We start from the raw sequence: 21,762 nt of genomic DNA on the forward strand, positions 1-21,762 counted from the left end.
TTCATGAGTATTTATGTTTTTGCGTGTAAGCGAACCTTGAGAGTGTTCACCAGGGCCACCCTCGACTATAGCGGTAGACGTAGCACGTCCTGTAATACCACGAGTGTGGCGTGGAACCTCATTTAACGGCGAACGCGGACACTGTGCGAGAACCCTCTTATGCTACATATGGCATCAAGACTGCCAGAACCGAGACCCTCGTTTAGCTATTAGCAGAGAAGGCAAATGAAATGAGGGGCTCATTTGAGAAACATATGAATGAAGCCAACAGCCATCGAAACCAAGGTGCACAGGGGAATGTTTGTATTTTTTAATTTGTAGTGGCAATCTATGCTATAATAATAATTGAATTAATCTTTCGCTTAGACAATTAGTTCCAAAGCATAAGAAAAAACAACCATGCCGCTCGTTGGATCCAAACCCACGACCTCTGAATATCGTGTCTTGTGCTCTACCAACGGGGCTACGGCAACGGCTGTCCAATCTGCTGCTTTCGTGGGTGGCGCTGGTGAATACTCTCAAGGCTCGCTTACACCTAATAAACATAAATACCAACGAGAGCAGCAGATTGGACAGCCGTCGTCGTAGCTCTGTTCGTAAGAGCACCGGACGCGATATTCGGAGGCTGTGGGTTCGACTCCCACCGGCGGCATGGTTGTTTTTCTGCTGCTTTCTAAGTAATCTTCTTTAAGCGATAGATTATTCTAAGTATTATTTTTCCCACTGATTAGCACTGCACATTAAAAAATTATAAACATTCTCCTATGCACCTCTGTTTCGGTGACTGTTGGCTCCCTTCATAAGTTTGTCAAAACGAGTCCCTCATTTCCTTTACCTTGTCTGCTATTGCTTGACGAGGGTCTCGGTTCTGGCAGTCTTGATGCCATCGGTAGAATAAGAGGGCTCTCGCACAGTTTCCGCCCTCGCCGTTAGATGACGTTCTACGTCACGCTCGCGGTATTACAGGACGTGCTACGTCCGCCGCTATGGTCGAGGGTGGCGCTGGTGAACACTCTCAAGGCTCGCTTACACCCAGTAAACTTAAATACCCACGAGAGCAGCAGATTGGACAGCCGTCGCCGTAGCTCAGTTAGTAAGAGCACCGGACGCGATATTCGGAGGTCGTGGGTTCGGATCCCAGCGGCGGCTTGGTTGTTTTTTCTGCTGCTTTATAAGTAATCTTCTGTAAGCGATAGATTAATCCAAGTATTAATATCGAACTGATTAGCACTACACATTTTCAAAAATTAAACATTACCCTATGCACCTCGGTTTCGGTGACTGTTGGCTCCGGGACTCATAAGTTTGTCAAAACGAGTCGCTCATTTCCTTTACCTTGTCTGCTAATTGCTTAACGAGGGTCTCGGTTCTGGCAGTCTTGATGCCATAGGTAGCATAAGAGGGCTCTCGCACAGTTTCCGCCCTAGCCGTTAGATAACGTTCCACGTCACACTCGCGGTAATACAGGACGTGCTACGTCCGCCGCTGTGGACGACGGTGGCGCTGGTGAGGACTCTGAAGGTTCGCTTACACCCAATAAACATAAATACCCGCGAGAGCAGCAGATTGGACAGCCGTCGTCGTAGCTATGTTGGTAAGAGCACCGGACGCGATATTCGGAGGTCGTTGGTTCGGATCCCACCGGCGGCTTGGTTGTTTTTTCTGCTGCTTTATAAGTAATCTTCTGTAAGCGATAGATTAATCCAAGTATTAATATCGAACTGATTAGCACTACACATTTTCAAAAATTAAACATTACCCTATGCACCTCGGTTTCGGTGAATGTTGGCTCCCTTCATAAGTATATATATATATATATATATATATATATATATATATATATATATATATATATATATATATATATATATATGATGTAAGGAAGTTTGAGCTATGTTGTGACCCTGTAATTCGAATTTATGTAATGGTGTAATCACTTTTCAATTACGCCGCTCGACATGCGACATAAAACCTTTTTTTCAATCCATAGTTTCGCGACTCCAACACCCGACATCGATAGGACGACGGCCAATTTTCCACCGAATGGGACCTTGAACGCTGTCGCGCTAAAAGCGAGAGATGCATGTGACGCGTTCAGCTCCGAGTGACATCAACCACTGGGCGCTGGGCGTGCGCGTCTGGAGCGCTGACATTCCGAGCACTGTTGCGCCACAGGCAATTCCATTTTCCCAGAGTCAAAGATGAATATCGGACGCACTGATTATCCCATACAGTTTCCTGATTACAACTGAACACCGAAATATCATAATTGCTATGTCAACAGGTGCTGGCCAATTAGTCCGCTGACTACTGCCTGGAACAAAATTTATATCGCCCGCCACGGCTACAGGCATGATAGCGCAAGGTAGAGTTTACCATACGTTTTAAAACTACTTCGCCTTCCCTAAAACACGCTGTATATCACGTGATGCAATTCCTTCTTCACCAATCCTGCAGTTGTAAAGTATTATCCGAATGCTTTTCGGGTAACACACTTCGCGGCACATTGTGCATTGAGTTCGGGCCCACCTCGCTTGGGCAGCGTCTTTTCTTTGGCTCTACTCCGGCAGCAATGAGAAACCGACTTTGCATAGACAAGATCCTAGCAATGAACATGCACTGATGGATCCGCTCTTTTTTATTTGGGATTGTATTTCACGAGCAATCAGGAAGTGGTATGCGTCGTTGAACAGGAACACACAATATCACCTTCATTCTGCAAGGCAGTAGAGCACTCACATTCGCCTTGCGTAATGAACTCATAGTTTTACGTGTAACACACAACCACCATCAGTGCAGCTGTCCCTGCTACATTACTGCCCATGTCGAGGTAGAAATTACCATATTTTTTCTGTGGCTGTCATGGTTCGACGACCAAGGTTTATCATTTCTACTACAGGCTCTGGAGGCATGTTCACCCGCGCAACGCCACCCATGGGTTAATATTGTGTCGAGAGGAAGTAAAGAAATTGGAAATTTAATCAGCACTTGTTTAGCTAGATTGTTCTCATCACACTAAAAAAATGCTAGTAATTTGCCAGAGCAAAATTACCGTTCAACCTTCCCCTGAATGTCTGTTTAACATGACAATTTCCAGCCACGGGTTAACGTCACTCACGTCATCAGGAAGCAGGTAACGAACAGAGTTGCTTCTTTCATGGTCGCGGTGTCTGGCGTTAGACTAAATGCCAAGTGGTGTGTAGAATTTTAAAATTTTAAGGAGCAACTATGCCCTAAAAAGGGCCCCTGAAGACCATGCACGTTGCCTAACGTAGCTAATTTACTTCGTTGCAATGAAACCAGAGCTTTTATATGATAGGATAGAAAAGTCCAAAAATGAAATACACGTATCGCCGGCTTCGAAAGCTTTTCAGAGCTGGCTATGGTGACGTCATTGCTTTCGTTTCTGCTGCGGATCTCCGAGCCTAGGCCACATTGCCATTCACTTCCACACGGTGATAAAGGAGTCATTTCCAATACTGACACAGAAAAAAGAAGTTCAATTTACAAATACAGTTTTCCCAGCAGTGTTTCGTTTGTTGCCGAAGAGACATCAGCGTGGCGATAAGGATCCAAACAATTGATTTGCACTACGAAGATAAATTAGATCGAATTGATCTCAGCGGCCCTTAAACCGCAGCGGGCACTGAGCGAAAAACTTTTCTGAGACAAATGACCGTGCTTTATGCCGACGACTCTAAAAGGGGTGTTGCTTCTGTGTCTATACATGCGAAAATCCTGACAACCCTTTGGAGCTCTGTAATCATTATAATTAGACAATGCAGCAGTCTCAAGCATGCATACCCAAAGCGTACCTCAAGAAGGTCAGCGAGTGGCGCGTTGTACACCACTTGTCCTGCCCAGGGCACGGGCAAGAAGAAGCGGCCTCCCACGAGGCCGCGCAGCTTGACTTCGTACGTTGACCATTGAGACGCATTCCTGACGCCCACCGGAAAGCCTCCGCGCCCTAGGCGCACCGCTGGTGCCAGCACTTCTCGCATCCCCACCTGTGTGCACGAGATGCGCCTTCTGAAATCAATTCCCAGTTTTTCCCAGGCAAATTTCTGCATAATCGCGAAGAAGCTAATGCAGCATTAAATGATCGTGCCAAGGAAGATAGCGACCACCACATGCTCGCCAGTGCTTCGGTACTGGTCTCTGACATGGCTCGCTCCGATTCGCATAGAGAGATTCACTTTGAGCGCCCGAATGCTTGATTCTTGTTGGAAACTTTATTCTTCCTTCTTTCCTGAGTCCCACAATAATTTTTGCCAATCCGGCTTCACGCAAGCGAATAAAAAGCCTTCCAGACAAATACATCATAAAAAAATACGCATTACTATTGATAATCTACAAATTTCTGATTAAAGGTTTCGCACTTGATTTCAACACGTTATATTAATGCTTAACCGATTTGTCAGCATGATATCATGCGGGACAAGCGGCTCTTTTCTCCGAGCGACCGAGCACAGTGCTTTTTAAGTCGAGTCCAGCAATATGTACCCCGTCTATTCAAGCCCTGGTATGGCGGCCGTTGAGATACCCAGCCTGTGCCTCGCGCGGACCGGTAGAGACAGAACGATGGCACAAAAAAGGATAACTCAGTAATTGTGGTCGCCGTGGTGGCCTAGGCATTTGAGAATGCGCCTCGCATGTGGAAGGTGCGGAGGCTCGATCCCCAGTGCCGCCGGGTACCCACCGGTGATAAAATGGCTACAAGCTTTTCCTTCCCAGCTGGTCGGCTTCTTTGCGGTGAAATGCTTCGGAAATATGTTTGCATTTCTTCGCCAGCCAACTGCACCCGCCGCCACCGTGACTCAATCCAGCATCCTAGGGATCAGCAGCGGAACGCCGTAGCCACTAAGCCGCCATGATGGATTATCATATTAAAGTTTGATAAAAGTACTGTTTGCACACTCGCAGCAGCCAGCCATAAAAGTGATCAATCACCTGCGATATCGGCGGTGTTACGCAACAGCTTCAGTGCTTTGTACGCGCTGCATCGACCATCTTATTTCGAGCGTAAGTTGTTGTCGCCTCGAACTGTTATATTTCTGTCGCCACTTTTCTTAACTGATTGCTTTTCCACTGCATCTGGCAGAAAGGATGGGTTCCATTACTGGTCGGATTTTTTGTGAAACTGTGTTCTACGAGTGTGCCTGCCTTTTGTTTCTCAGCTATTGAAGCAATCCCAAATTAGGGGGACTGCTGGTTATTATCCACCGGAAAGTTTAGTTTATGAGGGTTTAACGTCCCAAAGAGACCCAGGCTTTTAGGGACGACGTAGTGAAGGGCAACCTGGGTTCTTTAATATAAACCACCTGGGGTTCTTTAATGTGCACTCGCTTCGCACAGTACATGGGCTTCTAGCATTTCGCCTCCACCAAAATTCGACCACTGAGGCCTTGATCGAACCCACGTCTTTTCGAGTCATCAGCCGAGCACCATAACCACTGAGCCACCGCGGTGGCTTACGCCACCGAAAAGCACTCACGACTTCAGTTTGATATCCTCCATCATTGCATCTCGGTCAGAAAAGCTAAAGAGCAATAGACCGAATTCTAGTAGCACATGTAGTCATTGGTAGCGTAAGATGCCCGCCAACGCATTACACTGTTTAAATCAAAGACGCCAGTACACACGCCTCATAAATGTAACAGCGCCCTAGCCCTCATTTTTAATGCTTGGAGCTCCGCATAGAGATAACCACGTGCGTTAAGGCGATTAAGGCGCATGCGCTGAAAATGAAGTGATTTGCTCATTATCACCACCTACTTTTACAAAGCGAGGCGTCATGCTACAAACATTATTCACGACCCTCAGGGCAGGTGGTCTATGGACAGCGAGCAGAGTGTGGAGAAGCTCCGTGCCTGGACTCTCTCCTGTCCTTCGAGCAGCCGTGAACAGATGTCTCCCGCGCAGTCGGGTGTCGAATACGGCTGCGTCCTTGAAATTCTTTGTGTACAGGTCTTAAACAATAAGAAAGCCCCACCCTCAGGTGTCCTTACTTGTAATTGGGGGGTCTGTTCATCAATTCTTGTCTGTCGAAAAATCATGTTGTCTAGATTAAGCGAGTACCCTACGTAGCCATCCTAAATTTCAAAATTAACTGCATGCACTCTGTAGTTTTACCGAACGTTTTTGGTGCCGCGTTGTCCAAGCTTCATTTGGGAAGATTTTTTGCGCGCCTTTCTTTTCCACCCTTATACTCTTCCGGGTATGAGCACGACAGAAGTTTGTATCGGTTGCGTATCCACCTCTAAACTGTTTAACACGAAAATACAAAGCACTGATGCATGGGCAGCACTCAAGCGTCTTTTCACACCAAGTCTGCCTTCTTTCGTCAAGACATAGTCGACAAGTTGCCTTCCACTTTACGCAGTGCGTGACAGCTCATGGCAGATCGAGAAGAGGGGCCTTCGGGATGACCTGACCCCAAAAGTTGTATGTGCAACAGGCGTCATAGCGAGGAAGGCGCTTACCCGTCCACTGCCACAGTGGCGCAGGGTGTCGAACCAGCCTTTGACGGCACCAGGTACGGTAGCCTCCATGCCGCTATCTGCACCGGCAGCGAACAACTCCCTTGTCAGTGAGGCCGGGCTTGGACCGCTGCAGATATGGTGTGAATTTCCTATTGGTGAAAGTTTCTTTTACATGCTAATCTATGTTCCATCTAAGCAATGGTCCGACAGCAGCAGGACAGGCTGATTCTGAACCACTCAAAAGTTGAGGGCGTACTCTGGAGTCGGCAGGTGGCGTCGCTCGCCTTGTCGCGTCCGCTCACAGGTGCCAGCGGCAGCCTCACAACCAAAGCTCTCCCGCATATTCGCGATAAACTTAGAAATTGCCTCCCTGGTAGGGCCAGTACATGGGAGAAACGCCGCTCATATTCCTCTGGTATGGTTCCCTCTAAACACGAATTCAGCTCTGGCAGCGCTTATGGCCGTATTTGCACGCATATATCTCCATCCATCCATCCATTGCATATGTCTCTTTTGTCAGAGGCCGCCTAGATTTAGCGCGTCCGCTCAGCTGCCAAGGCTCCGCCCAGTCAGGCGGCATCTTCCACTACCGCAGAGCCAAACATATAATGGGCACCTTACGCCGCAACTTGAAACAGGCAGCTCACGTGTGGGCGATTCCATTGCGAATCGGGTGCGTCTGAACTCTTCGCGCGCGCAAAAGACAATGCGCAGGCATCTGAACTGAGTATACGCAACCGGGATTGTGAGCTCGTCAGGCTGTTGAGCCTCAATGTACTCTAAGCAGTTTTTCGCCTTTTCGTGAGTAACCACGACTGTTAGTCTCCGAAGACGCAGTTTGGTCAGCGAAAAGATGACTTACTTCGGGATGAAGCTGCTTTGTGCTGATTTCAAGCACTAAATGTTTAACCCTCATAAGCAAAGAGAGAAAGGAAGGACGAACGAGATTACTTCTAGCCCCGCTCTGTTGCTTTGCTCAGCCGTGAGTCACAGACTTCGATGGAATGTTTGCTGCTTGAAATTGGGGCCTTTTGAAATCAGAGTGTTCGATAGTACGCAAGAAATTAAAAAAAAATGGGTAAGGTTGTTTGCCAACAAGCGCACCATCACCGTCCGTGCGTAGACCAAGACTGCTGCTTCAAGAAAGTCATAGCGGCATGAAAATTGGCAGATCGGCAGCTAAGAATGTGGCGATATGTGCACTACGCTTTAAGAACCCTGTATGAGTGTGAGTTGCGTGGTGCGCTATAATCATTGTTTGAAGTACAGTTCCATCGAAGCGGGCTCTCTAGTGATTCGATCGCAGGTGGAGAGGAAAGTAACGATGGAGAGAGAGAAAGCAGGTGGCGGCCTATTTTGAATATCGTTTTATGCAGAGGGGAGAAAACATTTTTAAAGGTCTTTGATTCCTCAACTTATGACACATACCTGAAACAAACGATCCCCACGCTCTGCTAGTGTGCTCGTTGTTGTGTAGCCTTGCAGCTGAGTGGCCTTGTCTAGACTGACTCACGGAGTCAGAGCACTAGTTTTTGCTTTTATTCCAGCCTATGTATAGTGCGGCCGAATTTTCGTTTTCCTCCTGCTGCTGCTATGGACTGCTGTGGAAGCATACGACTATAAAACAGTGACACATTGGACGAATAATACCGATGCATTTGAGAAATCCCGACTGACCTACACTATCCTATTTCATGCTCTATATATAAACGACGCATTCAGAGGACTGCATCAGTTGTAGCGATGGTCCAGTAGATAGCGCACTGGGCTCACAATGTGCACGGTATGCGGTGTCCATCTCTCCGCATATTTCCCTTTTTGGTTTTTCTTGTTTTGCGAGAATGCAGTTGTTTGTTAAATGGGCGTGGCTGGCACGAAAACGACATAAAACTAATTTCATGAAGCACTCTTGAAGAGTACATGATTTCTATTCCTTGAGGATCGGCTTTCTACGTGTTTTTTTTATTACGTTTCCCCACAAATCTTGCCATTTGGCTCGCAGTTCTTTCCGTACAAACTTCATGCTATTTTTACGCGGTGCACTTAGATGCTGCGATGTATAATTACGGCCTTCTGTGGCACATGAATCAGCTTTGTCGCTCCCGCTGATTCAAACTTGGCTAGGTGCCGAGCAAAGCACAATCACATATCCTTGTGTTTCGGCTGTTATCATTCCATGAGTAAAGTTGAATTTAGCTTGTGGCACATAATAAGCGGCTAAGGTTATCATGCGCCAAACATAGGGTTAAAGTGCGTTTTTTGTGCTTAAACGACAAAACCATTGTAACTTTGCTTTGTTTAAAACATTTGTTTCCTTTAAAAACTTTGATTCAAGGGACAAATCATCAAGTGAATTTTCACTTTATTGCTACAATGGGCAGAAAGGAATGAGTTCAGTGTAAAATAATTCAAAGCATTCATCCTTACTTTTTTTAGTTCAGACATGAGTATAAAGGTGGGTTTACCGTGATTTCGTCTGCACATAATTCATAAAGGTTTGTCTCCGTTTGCCAGTAAGAAGCTATATGCAAGGTGTGTTTGTCCAATGCGAAGACGGCATAAAATTACTTCTATAATACCTTCCTGAAGCATGCATGAATTCCAGTCACCAACGATAGATTTTGTGTAGTGCAGATTGTTGTTTATTTCATGATCCCTAGTCGCTGTCGTTCATCTTTAAATTTACTGTGTATTAACTTCGTTCAGTATCTTTGACTCATTGGCATCCACTCAAGTGCAGTCATATGGCTACGAAGGAAAGCTATAAACCTTTCGTAGTTCAAGAAAAATTCTTCCTGCTCCAGGGTTAGAGCCCGCGACCACCGCTTCAGCGGAACAGTCGCTCTACCAACTGAGCTAGCCGGGACGGCGAGAGAATTGATCAATAACTCGAAGTGAGAACAGAGTTGGCTAAATGTTTTAGGGGAATCCCTTTCGGCTTTAATTTTCAGCTGTATGAACGCGCTTGTGTGGATGCCAATAATTAATTACTCCTATATTACAAATCTAATCCACCTTGAGGGATTCCATAAAAAATTTGAGCACCACTGTTCCCACTTCGAGTTAGTGATCAATTCACTCTCGTGCTATCATATGCTAGCTGTCCTGGTTACCTCATAATAAAGAAAAAAAATTCCCGGTTAGCTCAGCTGGTAGAGCGACTGCACTGGTGAAGCGATGATTCCGACTTTGAACCCCGGACCAGGACGAATTTTTTTTTTGTCTACGACATTTCTGTGGAAGCTGTACACTTTCCTTTTGTAGCCATATGGCTGCCCTTGGGTAGGTACCAATTAGTAAGTACTCCCTATATTGCGTTGTGCCTTTTTTTCTATCCTGTATAATGCTTCCTATTAAAAGTCAATCTGCATTTCTGCAATGAAGCGCCGTAAGTAGACTCAGGGAATCTGCATACATTATGCTGTTTTGAGAGTTCTCATTTATTATCTTGCCCACATCTGCACACGCAGCAAAAGTTCAGCAGTAAAAATGAAAGAACACTTCTTGTTTTTAAAAGTTGTTTCATACTTCAGCACTTTCGAGGTTGTTCTTAAATCATGCCTATAAGATTCTGCGTAACATCCGTAATTAACTTTTACTCAGAAGAATTCTTGTAGCACGTGGAGTGACATACAGAGGGAAGTTAGTATAATGGCGGCAGTGAATCGTGTCTTGAATCAATATCGGGAAAGGCATTTAGAAATCCAAACTGTTGGCATTTATCCTCAAAGTGCAGTAGTATTAAAGGCATGATCGATTGGGATTTATTGCTGGACAGTGTTCCGAATGTGCAGCTTGTATAACTGCGAAGGACAGAGGTGTATCAATACGGACCATATCTTGAGAACGTACTATGCGCATGTAAGCACGGTTCTTCTGTATGCAAGGGGCGGTTGGTTTCTTTCTACAGAAGGCCATTTATAGGAAATGTTCTGTATGCATCATCTGAGAGATGCAAACCGAGGTTATGCACTAGGTCCAGTCGATTTAGATATCGTTGGTTGGCACACACGTGCACTATGCATCCATAATATAAGCAAATGCCTACAACGGAGCGATAAATGCTAAAAGGGCACGGCCTCTCGAAAACCCCACTGCTTCTACGAGAGAACTTCAAATATGTTCAGATATCGGAAGGCTTTATTTTTCTGTGTATCTATATAAGGCAGGAATGTGATTTTTTTTTGTCCAATGTTATGCGTAAAAATTTCTGCTCGTGTTTAGTTGTAGTGTCTAATAAAGGGTGGGATCAGTGCGCAGTGCTCGCCATAGCGAGAACAGAGGAGTCACTTACTTTTGTGCGGAGAATTTCAAACTATTTTAGCTGCCCATATTTCTAGTTATTTTCCGTTAGCTGTATTTGATTCTTGCATGTTGATAACCTAGATGAATTGCACCCAGTTTGGAGGCCGTCGACGTAGACGTAATACATATGGAACTTTGTAATTGTTGTCGCTATGTAGCTCATTTTTGCTCTGAAGAGTTTAGTACCTAAAATGATCCCTTGAGGTACACTAATCTCTTGAGTCAAATTTCTTGAAAGGGGGGCACCAGAAAGCGCTCCAAGTGAACGGCTAGACCAAAACTCGCTCAAGTTTTTCCGCATCCTGTTGCGGATGCCGACGTCTCACAGGTCGCGCAGAATAGCAAACCTCTATGTGATGTCTTAGGCTTTCTCCAGATCAAAGCGCAAGACACTCTTGTCTGTGTATGAAGGCCGCTGGATCTCTATTTTAGAGGCGAAAGAGATGGTCAGTTATTGAGCATTCTTTTTTAATACCACACTGTTGGAAGTCAAGGAGTTCATATTATTTAAGAGCAAATATTGACCTTCTACTCCCAACGCAACCAAACGGTTTAGCTAGACAGCTCTTCACGGCTTTGGACCCCTATCTGCTATGGGTGGTGGGCGGCATTCAAAGTTTCAAGAATGGTAATGTAACTTCTTTTTCCCACCCGCCGGTCATATTCATTATATCTATATTTTGTTTTAAAATTCTTGAGTGCGTCTAGAGAGTGTTCAGACAGACGAACCAGCATTCCGAAATACATTTCGTCGGAGCCTGGAGTGGTCTGTTTACATCAGAGGAGGCTATGTTAACTTCGCAGAGTGGAAGTGAATTATTTTAAGGTTCGTCAGTTGGGCAACTTCTGGGAAGTATGTTTCTTCGCTATTTTTTTGGTTTAGAAATGAGCGTCTGTAGTGTGAAGGACTAGAGACTGTACCGAATTGTTCCCTCAATATATCTGCCTGTTGCTGGGAGCCGCCGCGGTGGCCGAGTGGTTATGGTGCTCGGCTGCTGACTCGAAAGACGCCGGTTCGATCCTGAACGCGACGGTCGCATTTCGGTAGAGGTGAAATTCTAGAGTGCCGTGTACTGTGCGATGTCAGTGCAAGTTGAAGAACACCGGTGACAGAAATTATCCAGAGCTCTCAGCTACGGCTTCGCGAATAGCCTTATTTACTTAGGGACGTTTAACTACATAAACCTTACGCTTTTTTGTGTATCAGCGTTTGTCAGAAGAGGGATTGTGAAGTACATGTCAGTTATTTTCTGAACCTGCTCCTTCATTTTTGTTTGGTGTGATTACTTTCATGTAATATTCCGTGAAGGAACCCTTGAGGTATAATAAATAAATAAATAAATAAATAAATAAATAAATAAATAAATAAATAAATAAATAAATAAATGATATAGACGACACATAAGTTTGCATGTTTTTTTGGCACTGTGACGAAAATACTGTGCTTTAGCTCTGGCGTTTCCGAAATTTATAAGGCTGTCCAGTGTTGGGTAACTACGAAATATGACTGCAGCTTTATTTCGTTATTTTTTTTCGCTTCCTTGCGCTCTTACATACATCGCACAATTCCTAAGGACACCGGGGATGGCTAGGTTTGTGGCATTGAGGATAAAAGTCGTGAACTTTTCATTTTCATTACTGATGCTAAAAGATTATGGATATATTTTGTCCGAGATTGGCTTGGGCTCTAATCAGTGCGTAGACTGCTAGGCGCAGCTTCCAATACCGTGGTTTGGTTGGGATTAGTGTTGGTGTGGGTGATAAGCTGACTATGACTGGTAATTGATCGCTCCCATGTGGGTTTTATAGGACATCCCATTTTAAATCTGTAAAACCGGAGGCGAAACTGAAAGATCAGTCTATAAAATCCTTTTTCTTGGGTTTGGGAAGCAGCATGTAGGCGTACCAGTGTTCAGCAAACAAACGCTAATCAACTGAATAAAATAATCTGTAACACTGCCTCCAGGGTCTTCTTTCGCTTGACCAAATACCTGAATGTGCACTAAAACGTCCAGTACAAGGTATGCCTCCTTTAGTTTCTTTTTGAAGGGTCCTCTAACTCATGTATGGTGACTTTAAGGTACCGACCGGGGTATACAAAGCAGACTATGATAATTCTGAATTCAAGTTGTACATCTGCTCGAGCTTTTAATCTAGTTTTAAGTTGCAGATCCTGAACTGCTACACTACTTCGCACTATGATCACAATGTCACACAACAGCCTGCTTGCCTGCCTTCGGTTGCGGCTGAAGACTATGTTTTTTTTAAAGCACAAAGCGATATGTGAGTGAGCTGTTAAGATGTCGTCTATATCACACGTTTTTCAGAAGTCCACTACACTTCTACCGTACTATGAGCGCCATCTTATCCTATTTTTGTAAAGTTGAGGAAAAAGTTTTGAATGGCTCATGATTCGGAGCTTTGTTTTTTTTCTTTTTGGACCGTTCCAAGGATTGCTGCCGTGTATCTGACGCCGAGGCCATGGAGCTACCTTGACTCGTGTCCATCTCCTCTTCAGAGATGCTGGAGGACCATGCAGAGGGCACATGTAAATTGGTATTAGACCTCCTATTGCGGAGAGAGGACTTGAGGCCCATCAACTCAGGGGTCCGCTTAGCCTGCTCTGGAAGTGGCCGAGTAGCGTAAGCTGCTTCGACCGGGGGCCAGCCTTAATGCGCGTTGCCAGGCCTATGTGATGCACCGCACCGTAGCACCACATCGGCGAAATTTGTGTTAGATGGGAGTGAAAATGTGCTCTTGTTGAGTGATAACCCTCTTCTTTGAAAAAGCAGTGCCACAGTCCCCATAGGGTTGTGGGTCGAAGCACATTTTGCACATGTTTCCAGCCGTGACCACTATGCGCACTGTGCCCGAATATTTGGCATTTTGAACATCTTCGAAGGTGGGTATTATAAGGTTGGGCGTTGCTTTTTGTGTATCGCACTTCAGTTGCGTCGGGAAAAGTGCCGAATTTGAAAGTAACGACCAGGTGTTTTGTAGGAATTTTTCTTACCTTTTCAATATTTTATTCATATAGACACTGATGACGTTCTGTTCACTAAATCCCTCCTGAATGTCTTCTTCTTTATAAGGCTCAAAAAGTCGTTTTATGACATTGCACCAAGGACAATGTTCAAAGATCTATGAGCAGTGACTGAGACGAGAACGTCCCCGAACCACCAAATGTTTGGGAGGTTTGAATGTTGAACCGTGACTTGGATTTCAAGCAGGAGCTCATTGCCGGCAAATTTTGGTGATTTATAGCATGAGTCAGGGCATCTGTGAGACTTTTCCACACTACGAACGAGGATACTATTGGGTTGATTTTTTTTTCACTCTGTGTGACGTGGTATCTGGAAGAGGGTTCCTTGATTTTTTTATGCAATTCGGCAGTAACCTCGCAGCGCACTTGGCGATTGGTGAATGGGGAGAAGGATCCATTGAATGTTTTGTCTTTCGGCAATGGTGCCAGCGCTCACAATGAAGCCCAACACGGGGAAAGGGCGCTTGCGCACTTTCGGTTATAAAGGACGATTTATGTACGAAGCTATGGACGAGGGTGGCACTGGTGAGCACTCTCAACAATATGTTTCACGCAACTTATATCGGTCTTTATTGGGTGAACAGGAGCACTTCTAATTGGCTCGAAACGCTCTCTCGCATGCTGCTGCGTTCCAGTGGAAGAACATTAACAGGAGCATCATGATCCGACGGCATAACAGGAGCAGATTGGCACGTCACGTGGTACAACTTCGCACTCTAGCTGCGCTTCTGCTCTGCTTCTCACTGCTCGTTGCCTCCGCTCCTGCTGTGTTAATAAAATTCGCCATTATACACCCCCTGGAGTTGGATGGCTTGACAGCCACCGCTATAGCTCAGCCGGTAGAGCACCGTACGTGACTTACGGCGGCCGTGGATACGGACTCCACTGTCTGCGTGTGGTTTTTTCTACTTGCAACTCAATTATCAGGGATAAGATGGTCACACAAAAATTGCCATTGATGAACACCGCAAATAAAAAGTCACCTTATGCTTTTGTTTTTTTTGGTTCCGGTGACTGCTGGCTTCTTTGATATGTGTATCCACAGTGCAGGCATTTGGGCATCTGCGTGTGCCCAATGAAAAGTTTTTTTGCGAGCCAATTGGAATTCATCAGCTGCGATTTTGTCCGCTTAATAAATACCACTTCTAACTGTAAGAGAAAACGGTGAAAGCGCTCCCGAAGAACGTTCTGCCATTCTAATCCGCCTTCATGTGTGTTGTGACTTAGAAGCCGTCAGCAGTACCCTGCTAGCAGACGAAGCGGCATTAGGCGACGACACTATTTCTTCTTACCTGTCTCTGCACTCGCGCATTCTGGGGCGCATCATATTTTTTTCAATAGTGCGAAGCAAATAACAGCCATGTGAGCGCCCACCTTCCGTCGATGCACCGCACGGCGCGAGTCTCCGCGTCGTAAAACAGGGCGAAGCAATCGCCTCCGATGCCTGTCGCGTACGGCTTCAGCACCTGGAGCGCTGCAGCTGCTGCGACCGCCGCGTCCGCCGCGTTGCCACCGTGATTCAGCAGCTCTGCGGAGAAAAGGGGCCCTCTGAGTTCGTTGGCGTACTGAATTTGCGCTGCTGCCAGTTATGTTTGCAGCAACAGGCCAGAGTTAGTGTAACAACAGCTCACAAGGAAGCAACGTGTCCTATTTTTTTTTATTGAATTAAATCAGGAAATTTCACGTCATGGTGCCCAAAAATGTACCGCAGTATGCAGCCTATACCAAGAATGCACGTGGTGGGTTCTTCTAGCTCTTGTAGTCAACACAGCGGGCACCACTGTGCATGTTCTTTCCAAGGATCATGTAGTACATGCAAGGTCGTTTCCACACCACGTCGTTGCCGGAGTTCAACCTGCGAGCCGACGCCGCCCAAGCCATCTATCACGAGCTCAGTGGACCGTGTTTCCCGCAGTGTGCTAAGCTGCAGGTTTTAGGATGATACAGCTTTACGTCTCCGTTTGAAGAGCAACGTGGTATTCGCAGAGATTCATGTCGTTTATTTGGCTGGTACGGCGCTTCCGCTCTGCATTAATTGAACTGCGTTTTATGTCACATAAGCAACTAAGGAAATCATGTGATAAAAGCAAGTTTGAAGATCTCTTCTTTCTAAGAAACCACTGGAACATTTTGAAATGTTAGAACGTCTTTAGAAGCTTCCTTTATGAGCGTAAAAACACATGAAATATCTAGGAAACCGCTTTCTCCTACAATTAGGCAAAGATTAAACAATATATGTTCACATAAAATCAAGAGAAATGCTTTTTCTTATTAGCTTCTCGCGTTTTGTGAACCAATGAAAATTGGTCTGTGGGAACCACTTTTGCACATAGTTTGCAACTGGTTTTTTCTAGTGATGCGCGAAGAAAGCTGCGGTTTATCTGTGCGTGTGTCGAATGCGAAAACGTTACAGAATGAGTTTCATGAAACGTCCCTGGTTTATTACTTGACGAATTTTGCTAACATAGGCTTTTTCATACATAGATTGTTTTACGTCGCAATGTGTAGAAATCGCGGCCCCTCCAAAAATTTTGTTCGAATCGCTCGCAGTCACAATGGAAGATCTGATAACACTTGAGAATTTAGGCTGTTTTCCGAATACAGGGTGACGGGCAGCTTTCATCCTAATACACCTGTAATGTCTGTACATTTCTTCACATCGTAAAAAAGCAGGTTTATTTTTGCAACTTTAGGGCAAAAGTTAATTTACCTGTATTCTGGACCCGTTAAACGGAGGTTTTCTTTCTTTGCACGCTGAAGGAAGCTGTGCGGCCCTTGCATCGTCAAAACGCTGACGCACCAGCAGTTACATCCACTGACCTTCGAGTGGAGCTACAGGTCCGCGGAGAACCCCCCGGAGCACGGGCTTCGTGCCCCCCTCGAGGTGGTGAAGCCTTGGGGGCCGCCTACATATCGACAGGCTGGCCCTGTTTTGGAGAAGACAGGGTGGCATTCGCTGCGTTTTCCCAGGGTATAGATGGCCCTGGGAAACTGCCCAGTCTGGGCAAACACCGAATGACTGTGATACATCGCCTGTCGCTCCACTTTGTGAAATTTAGGTTTAGAATGAGTGAAATTGTGTCGTCCGTGAGTGTAAGGCTACGGCTCATTCAGAGCATAATTAACATTTTTTATATAGATTGGAATGAGGTGGATGCAGCACCTGCTGAAATTCGTTGAGATTTGTGCTCCGCGATGCTTGCCGTTCCAAGTAGGCAGCGCCAGCATAACAAAACCAATTGAGTATCGGCGTGTCGCCACTGCTAAGACGGCGGCGCTATGATCGAGAACACGCCGCTGGTAGGAAGGTAAAAGCGAACGCGAAGAGCCGAAAAGGGCGGTCATTTACGGGAAGCAGGGTCTAAAGTGGTTTTTCGCCCCCGCCGAGCGGCCTTTGAAGTCTAAGCATTCGGCGTCAGCCCAAATACCACGATACGTTTTCCCAGGACACAGCCGAGCGCCACGCACGGTTGAACGTGGGTAGACCAGCTCATACGAGCGCCGGAAACCGTGTTGTCGTCTGCATGGATCATTTGTGTGTTACCGATGCCCATGTGTTACGCTAGGCCTTAGTATACTTCTGCCTATAAACAAACGTTCATCTATCAGAGCGCCATCAAGCTTCGGCAGAGGCATCCGGTCCTTTGGACTGATTTACCTCGGCAGTTGTTAACGGCAAGGTGCCCGGGGATGTCGTGGTCCGTCGATGCGCTACGCACGTGCGGCGGAGAGTTGGCGTATGAAATAAAAAAATTACAGTTTTTATTTTTGTTGCCTAAATCATGAACTTCAACGAAAGCAGGCGTAAACGATGTGACTTTTTGTCTTTGCTATCAGCTTCCTTTGACGCCTACCTGCATAGAACGATTCAGGTGTCAACCAACTCTGTGTGGTAGTTTAAATCCACAGTGAACTTGTGGGAAAGGGAGAGCACTGCTCGGTAGCGATACTTCAGAAGCCTACTTCATTTAACAGGAAGATTATAGCTGTCAGCACTCCTTCTCGGCTCAATCGCGGAAAAAAAAACTGGAGGGGAGACATTAGCCTCGCCTTAAGGGTATGACGCGATGGCGTTGGGGTGATCACCATATACGCGGAAATGACCATTCTCTACATTACACTCATAGATCGCTGGGAGTCCTCATACCAACCCTGGCGCAGTGGTGCAGCGGTTAAGCGATGCGCCACTGCCTTGCGAAGGCAGGTGCTTCCATCCATTGAGCTTGTGAGACCCAGGTTGCTCTTCCCGAGCAACCTCTCGTAACCATTCATTAATTTAACTGCCACGTCCACGGTGGGTAGTTTGCTCCGTCGCAATGTCCCGTTACCTAAAAGGCCCACCTGCCACCAAAATGGACCATCTAGGTTGCTTCTTTGAGGACTTTTCGCTAACCGCAGACAATGACGACGACGCCGGTTTTTTTTCCCCGAACCGGGCCCGTAACGCTATCCCGTTGAAAATGCGCGTTTAGATACCAGTTTGAGTGATGCGCACGGCCACTGCCCACCCACCCATGTTCCCTGCAATCTTTACCGCCCCACATTGTGTTCGTATGTGTCTCGCCGCTGCATGAAAGATCTATTGATGTCCAGCGATGGTCCTGTGGTCATCTATATATTCTTCCTTGGCGCTGAGGCCAAGGCGAAGATTTGAGTCGAAGGCGCTGCAGTTCGTGTCGCCTGCCGGGCTGGGAACAAAAGCTGCGCGCATCCGCAGTGCGCAGAAGAAGCGACGTAGCTCCACCCACTGCTCTCTCCTCCCCGGCGCCATACCCGCCCGTTCAAGGTCATTCCCAGCCTTCCCAGCTCCTCGCCCTCTTGGCACCTCCTTTTGTGCTGTGGATTACGGGCTGCGCTCCTGAGCACAGCTGTACGGAGAAGAGAAAACTTCGTTAACCTCGTTGTATAGGACGTGGCAGAGCTACTATCAGGAACCCCGGAACAGGTGGGGCAAGAGGGGCGGTGCTCCCCTCCCTTCCACCAAAATAATTTTTTCCAGAGGAGGCAGCGCCTCCCCCCCCCCCCCCACCCAGTCTTCTATTGCTTGCACTTGGATCAGATTTCTGACAAATGAAACATTTCAGTTCTAGGACTCTTTTAATGCAAGGCACAGGGGAGCTGAGCTACTTGGCTTTGTAGCCAGTTGTAAAGCATTTCGTACATGAGTAACCTAAACCGCTCATCTCCCAACAGAAGTCGGCTGTCTGACCAGTGTACATGATCATGACTACCAGAATTTAAAGAAATCTTCCGGAACTTTTTTGATCAATTGATCAATCCTCGTCCGCACATCTATAAAGCTTCCCATTTCAGTTCATTTTATATTGCCGTGCATCTTTTCACCATTTGATCATTCGCATTCAAAACCGCCGGAAAACGGCTTTTCATTTTGTTTTCTAATGCTAGATTAACAAGACTTATTTCTATTGGTCGTGGCCACGTGCTAATTTTTCCGCATTTTTTTCCGATTGCTGTACTTGCTGTTGGTTCTTTATCTCGAAGATTCCTTGGCTGCTTTAAATTGAGCGCGGCCCAGAACTGCATGCAATCAGTTTGATGACCGCGCAGCGCGCTTGTGACTATTGCCACCGCCGAGTCATTCCGTTCTTAGTGAGCGGGAGTCAGCCCCTTAAACAGTTTCTTTTGGAAGCCTTTTCTTTTGGAAGCCTTTTCGTTTGTCGTCCCGACTGCTGGAGTGTCGCCACCACAACATGACAGTTTGCATCAACCTTTGAACATTGAAAAATAAAAATTAATGATAATATAAAATTAATTATGGAAATGAACAATAAATAAATAAATAACAAAATAAACTCGACGTCTTGCCCTCTCCCCCCTCAAAAGGAAGTTACGGAGTCCCTGGAACTCTAGCTATAAATGCGCGTTACTATCACGCTCGTCTCCAAAGTCTGTCGTTTATTGGTGCACGTGGCGATGTTTATGCTAATTTGTGCAACGTGCTCCTCCATGTTAGTACTTCAAGCATTCACATGAGCTATACAGCAGTGACATGAAACATCACTGCATGCCGATATGTAGCGAATACTGGTTTACAATCCGTATAGAGCGCTTGTGTGCCCTGCCGGTCACTTGTGCGGACACAAGTTATAGCTCATCGTAGGCGGGCACACGACATTCAAATGTTTGAGCAAACGCATTAATAAGTTAATTAATGCTGATGTTACAGTGATGAATGTGTGGCGCTTGAAAAAAATTTATGTCGTAAGCATGTTGCGCAAGTCGGAAAATTCAGTGAAAGATAGCGTACAAATTGTCTTTTTTTTTTCTCATCTCTGTCCTTTTGTCGGCGTTATTAATCCCTTCCTTCACAATACCTTACGGAAGCGTTACAAGCGCGGGCTCGCTATGTTAAACACACCGGAAATTTGCAGGTTGTCCCCTCCCAGCTACGTAGAGGGTCCAAGAGGCATTTAGAAGTTTCGGGGTGGCGCTTTTCAACCGCGTGCCCCCTTCAATGACGCCAAAGGTTACTCGAAGCATGATACTCAGTGTTGTGCTGGGTTGGGCTGGCTTTTATGGTATATAAACAGACAAGTCTATCACACGCTAATCACGATGTTAAAATATCTGTTCCTTTTTTTTAAAAGGCTTCACTTTATGAACTGAGTTTGCTTGAGACATGCGTTTCCTATAGAAATCGAAAAACAGAAGTTAAATCAGCAAGTGCATTTTCACCTAACAGTAAATGTGGGTGAAAGGTAATGTGTTCGCTTCCAAATATACAGTTAAATGTTTTTCCTTATTTTTTTAATTCTCGGTACGAGGAAGCAATGTTGCAAATTTACTGTGAGCTCTTCTCCACATCTTTCACATAGAGGTTTGTAGTGCTCTGTAAGTAAGAAATTGGGTGCAGTTAAGAACTTGTATGTGTTCATTGCAAGGATGGCAAACAATTACTGCCATAAATGGTTCCTGATGCTTGAATGTCTTCAATTCTCCCAAATAGGCTCCATGAAGCGGACTTTGCTATTTACTTCATTTTCCCAAGCTGCTTCCCATTTAACCGCTAATTTACCAGCCACCGCAGTGGCTCAGTGGCTATGGTGCTAGGTTGATGACTCGAAGGAGGAGGGTTCGACCCCAGCCGAGGCAGTCGCATTTCGATGGAGGCGAAATGCTAGAGACACGTGTACTCCGCGATTTCAGTGCACGTTAAAGAACAACAGGTACCTGAAATTTCTGGAATCCCTCACTACAGCGTCCCTCATATCCTTAGTCGCTCTGGGACGTTCAACCAACATAATCCAAAAAAACTTTAACGTGTACTAAAATCACGCAGTTTCTTGACTGTAGCAGTAGTAATAACATTTATTTCGGAAGAGTTATGACATGGGGGGTGGGGGGGGGGCGAGCGAAGAGATAGATTTGGAGCTTCAGTGGTCGGTCTTTCCTATTCCAGGATTCCGTTGGCCTCCGCCGCCGCCTTGTCCGTCATCACCAGCATATAATCTGTGTGCTCAGGCCGTAGTCACTTAAAGGGGCCTCCCATGTCTGTAGACTACATAGGGCTGGTTATGTTGGGTAGTAAAGGGCTTTTTTCACTGCCCTAGGGGACATGGTACGCCGTACAACAGGCAGGGGTATGAAACTCCGGTTAATTTCGGTTCCAACTACATCAGCGCCGCTGGAGGCTGGAGGTGAAGTGATGCTTAAAACTAAACGATTCCTGCCCACGCATGTAGCACGATAAGGCTGCGGCCGTGGGCCGAATTGCCTGAGTGACCGTGATACGAAGCTTCGCTTTCTTTTACGGCGGTGGTCCCGATTCCGCTCGGGCCTGCAGACTTTTTCTCCTGGATACCGTTGTCATGGCGACGATATACAGCTCTTCTTGGCTTCCTTCCGGTCGCCATGAAAGGAGCTGGCGCTAATGTCTGTGTTTGCTGGATAATAGAGTATATGGAAGTGTTC

The 21,762-nt window shown here is 46.1% G+C and overlaps 1 protein-coding gene across 1 annotated transcript in view; it reads right to left on the bottom strand.

Moving 5' to 3' along the window:
- The window catches only part of LOC144115837 (glutathione hydrolase-like YwrD proenzyme), an 82,929-nt gene that overhangs the window by 22,281 nt on the left and 38,886 nt on the right, over positions 1 to 21,762 (bottom strand). The window contains exons 2-4 of the mRNA XM_077650339.1: positions 15,205 to 15,358; positions 6,483 to 6,609; positions 3,816 to 4,007 (exon numbers count right to left, since the gene is read on the bottom strand). Of these exons, the coding sequence (XP_077506465.1) occupies positions 3,816 to 4,007; positions 6,483 to 6,609; positions 15,205 to 15,358 (473 nt within the window). The remainder of the gene's footprint in view (positions 1 to 3,815; positions 4,008 to 6,482; positions 6,610 to 15,204; positions 15,359 to 21,762) is intronic.

Source organism: Amblyomma americanum, chromosome 1 (assembly GCF_052857255.1).
Source record: "Amblyomma americanum isolate KBUSLIRL-KWMA chromosome 1, ASM5285725v1, whole genome shotgun sequence".
NCBI lineage: Eukaryota > Metazoa > Arthropoda > Arachnida > Ixodida > Ixodidae > Amblyomma > Amblyomma americanum.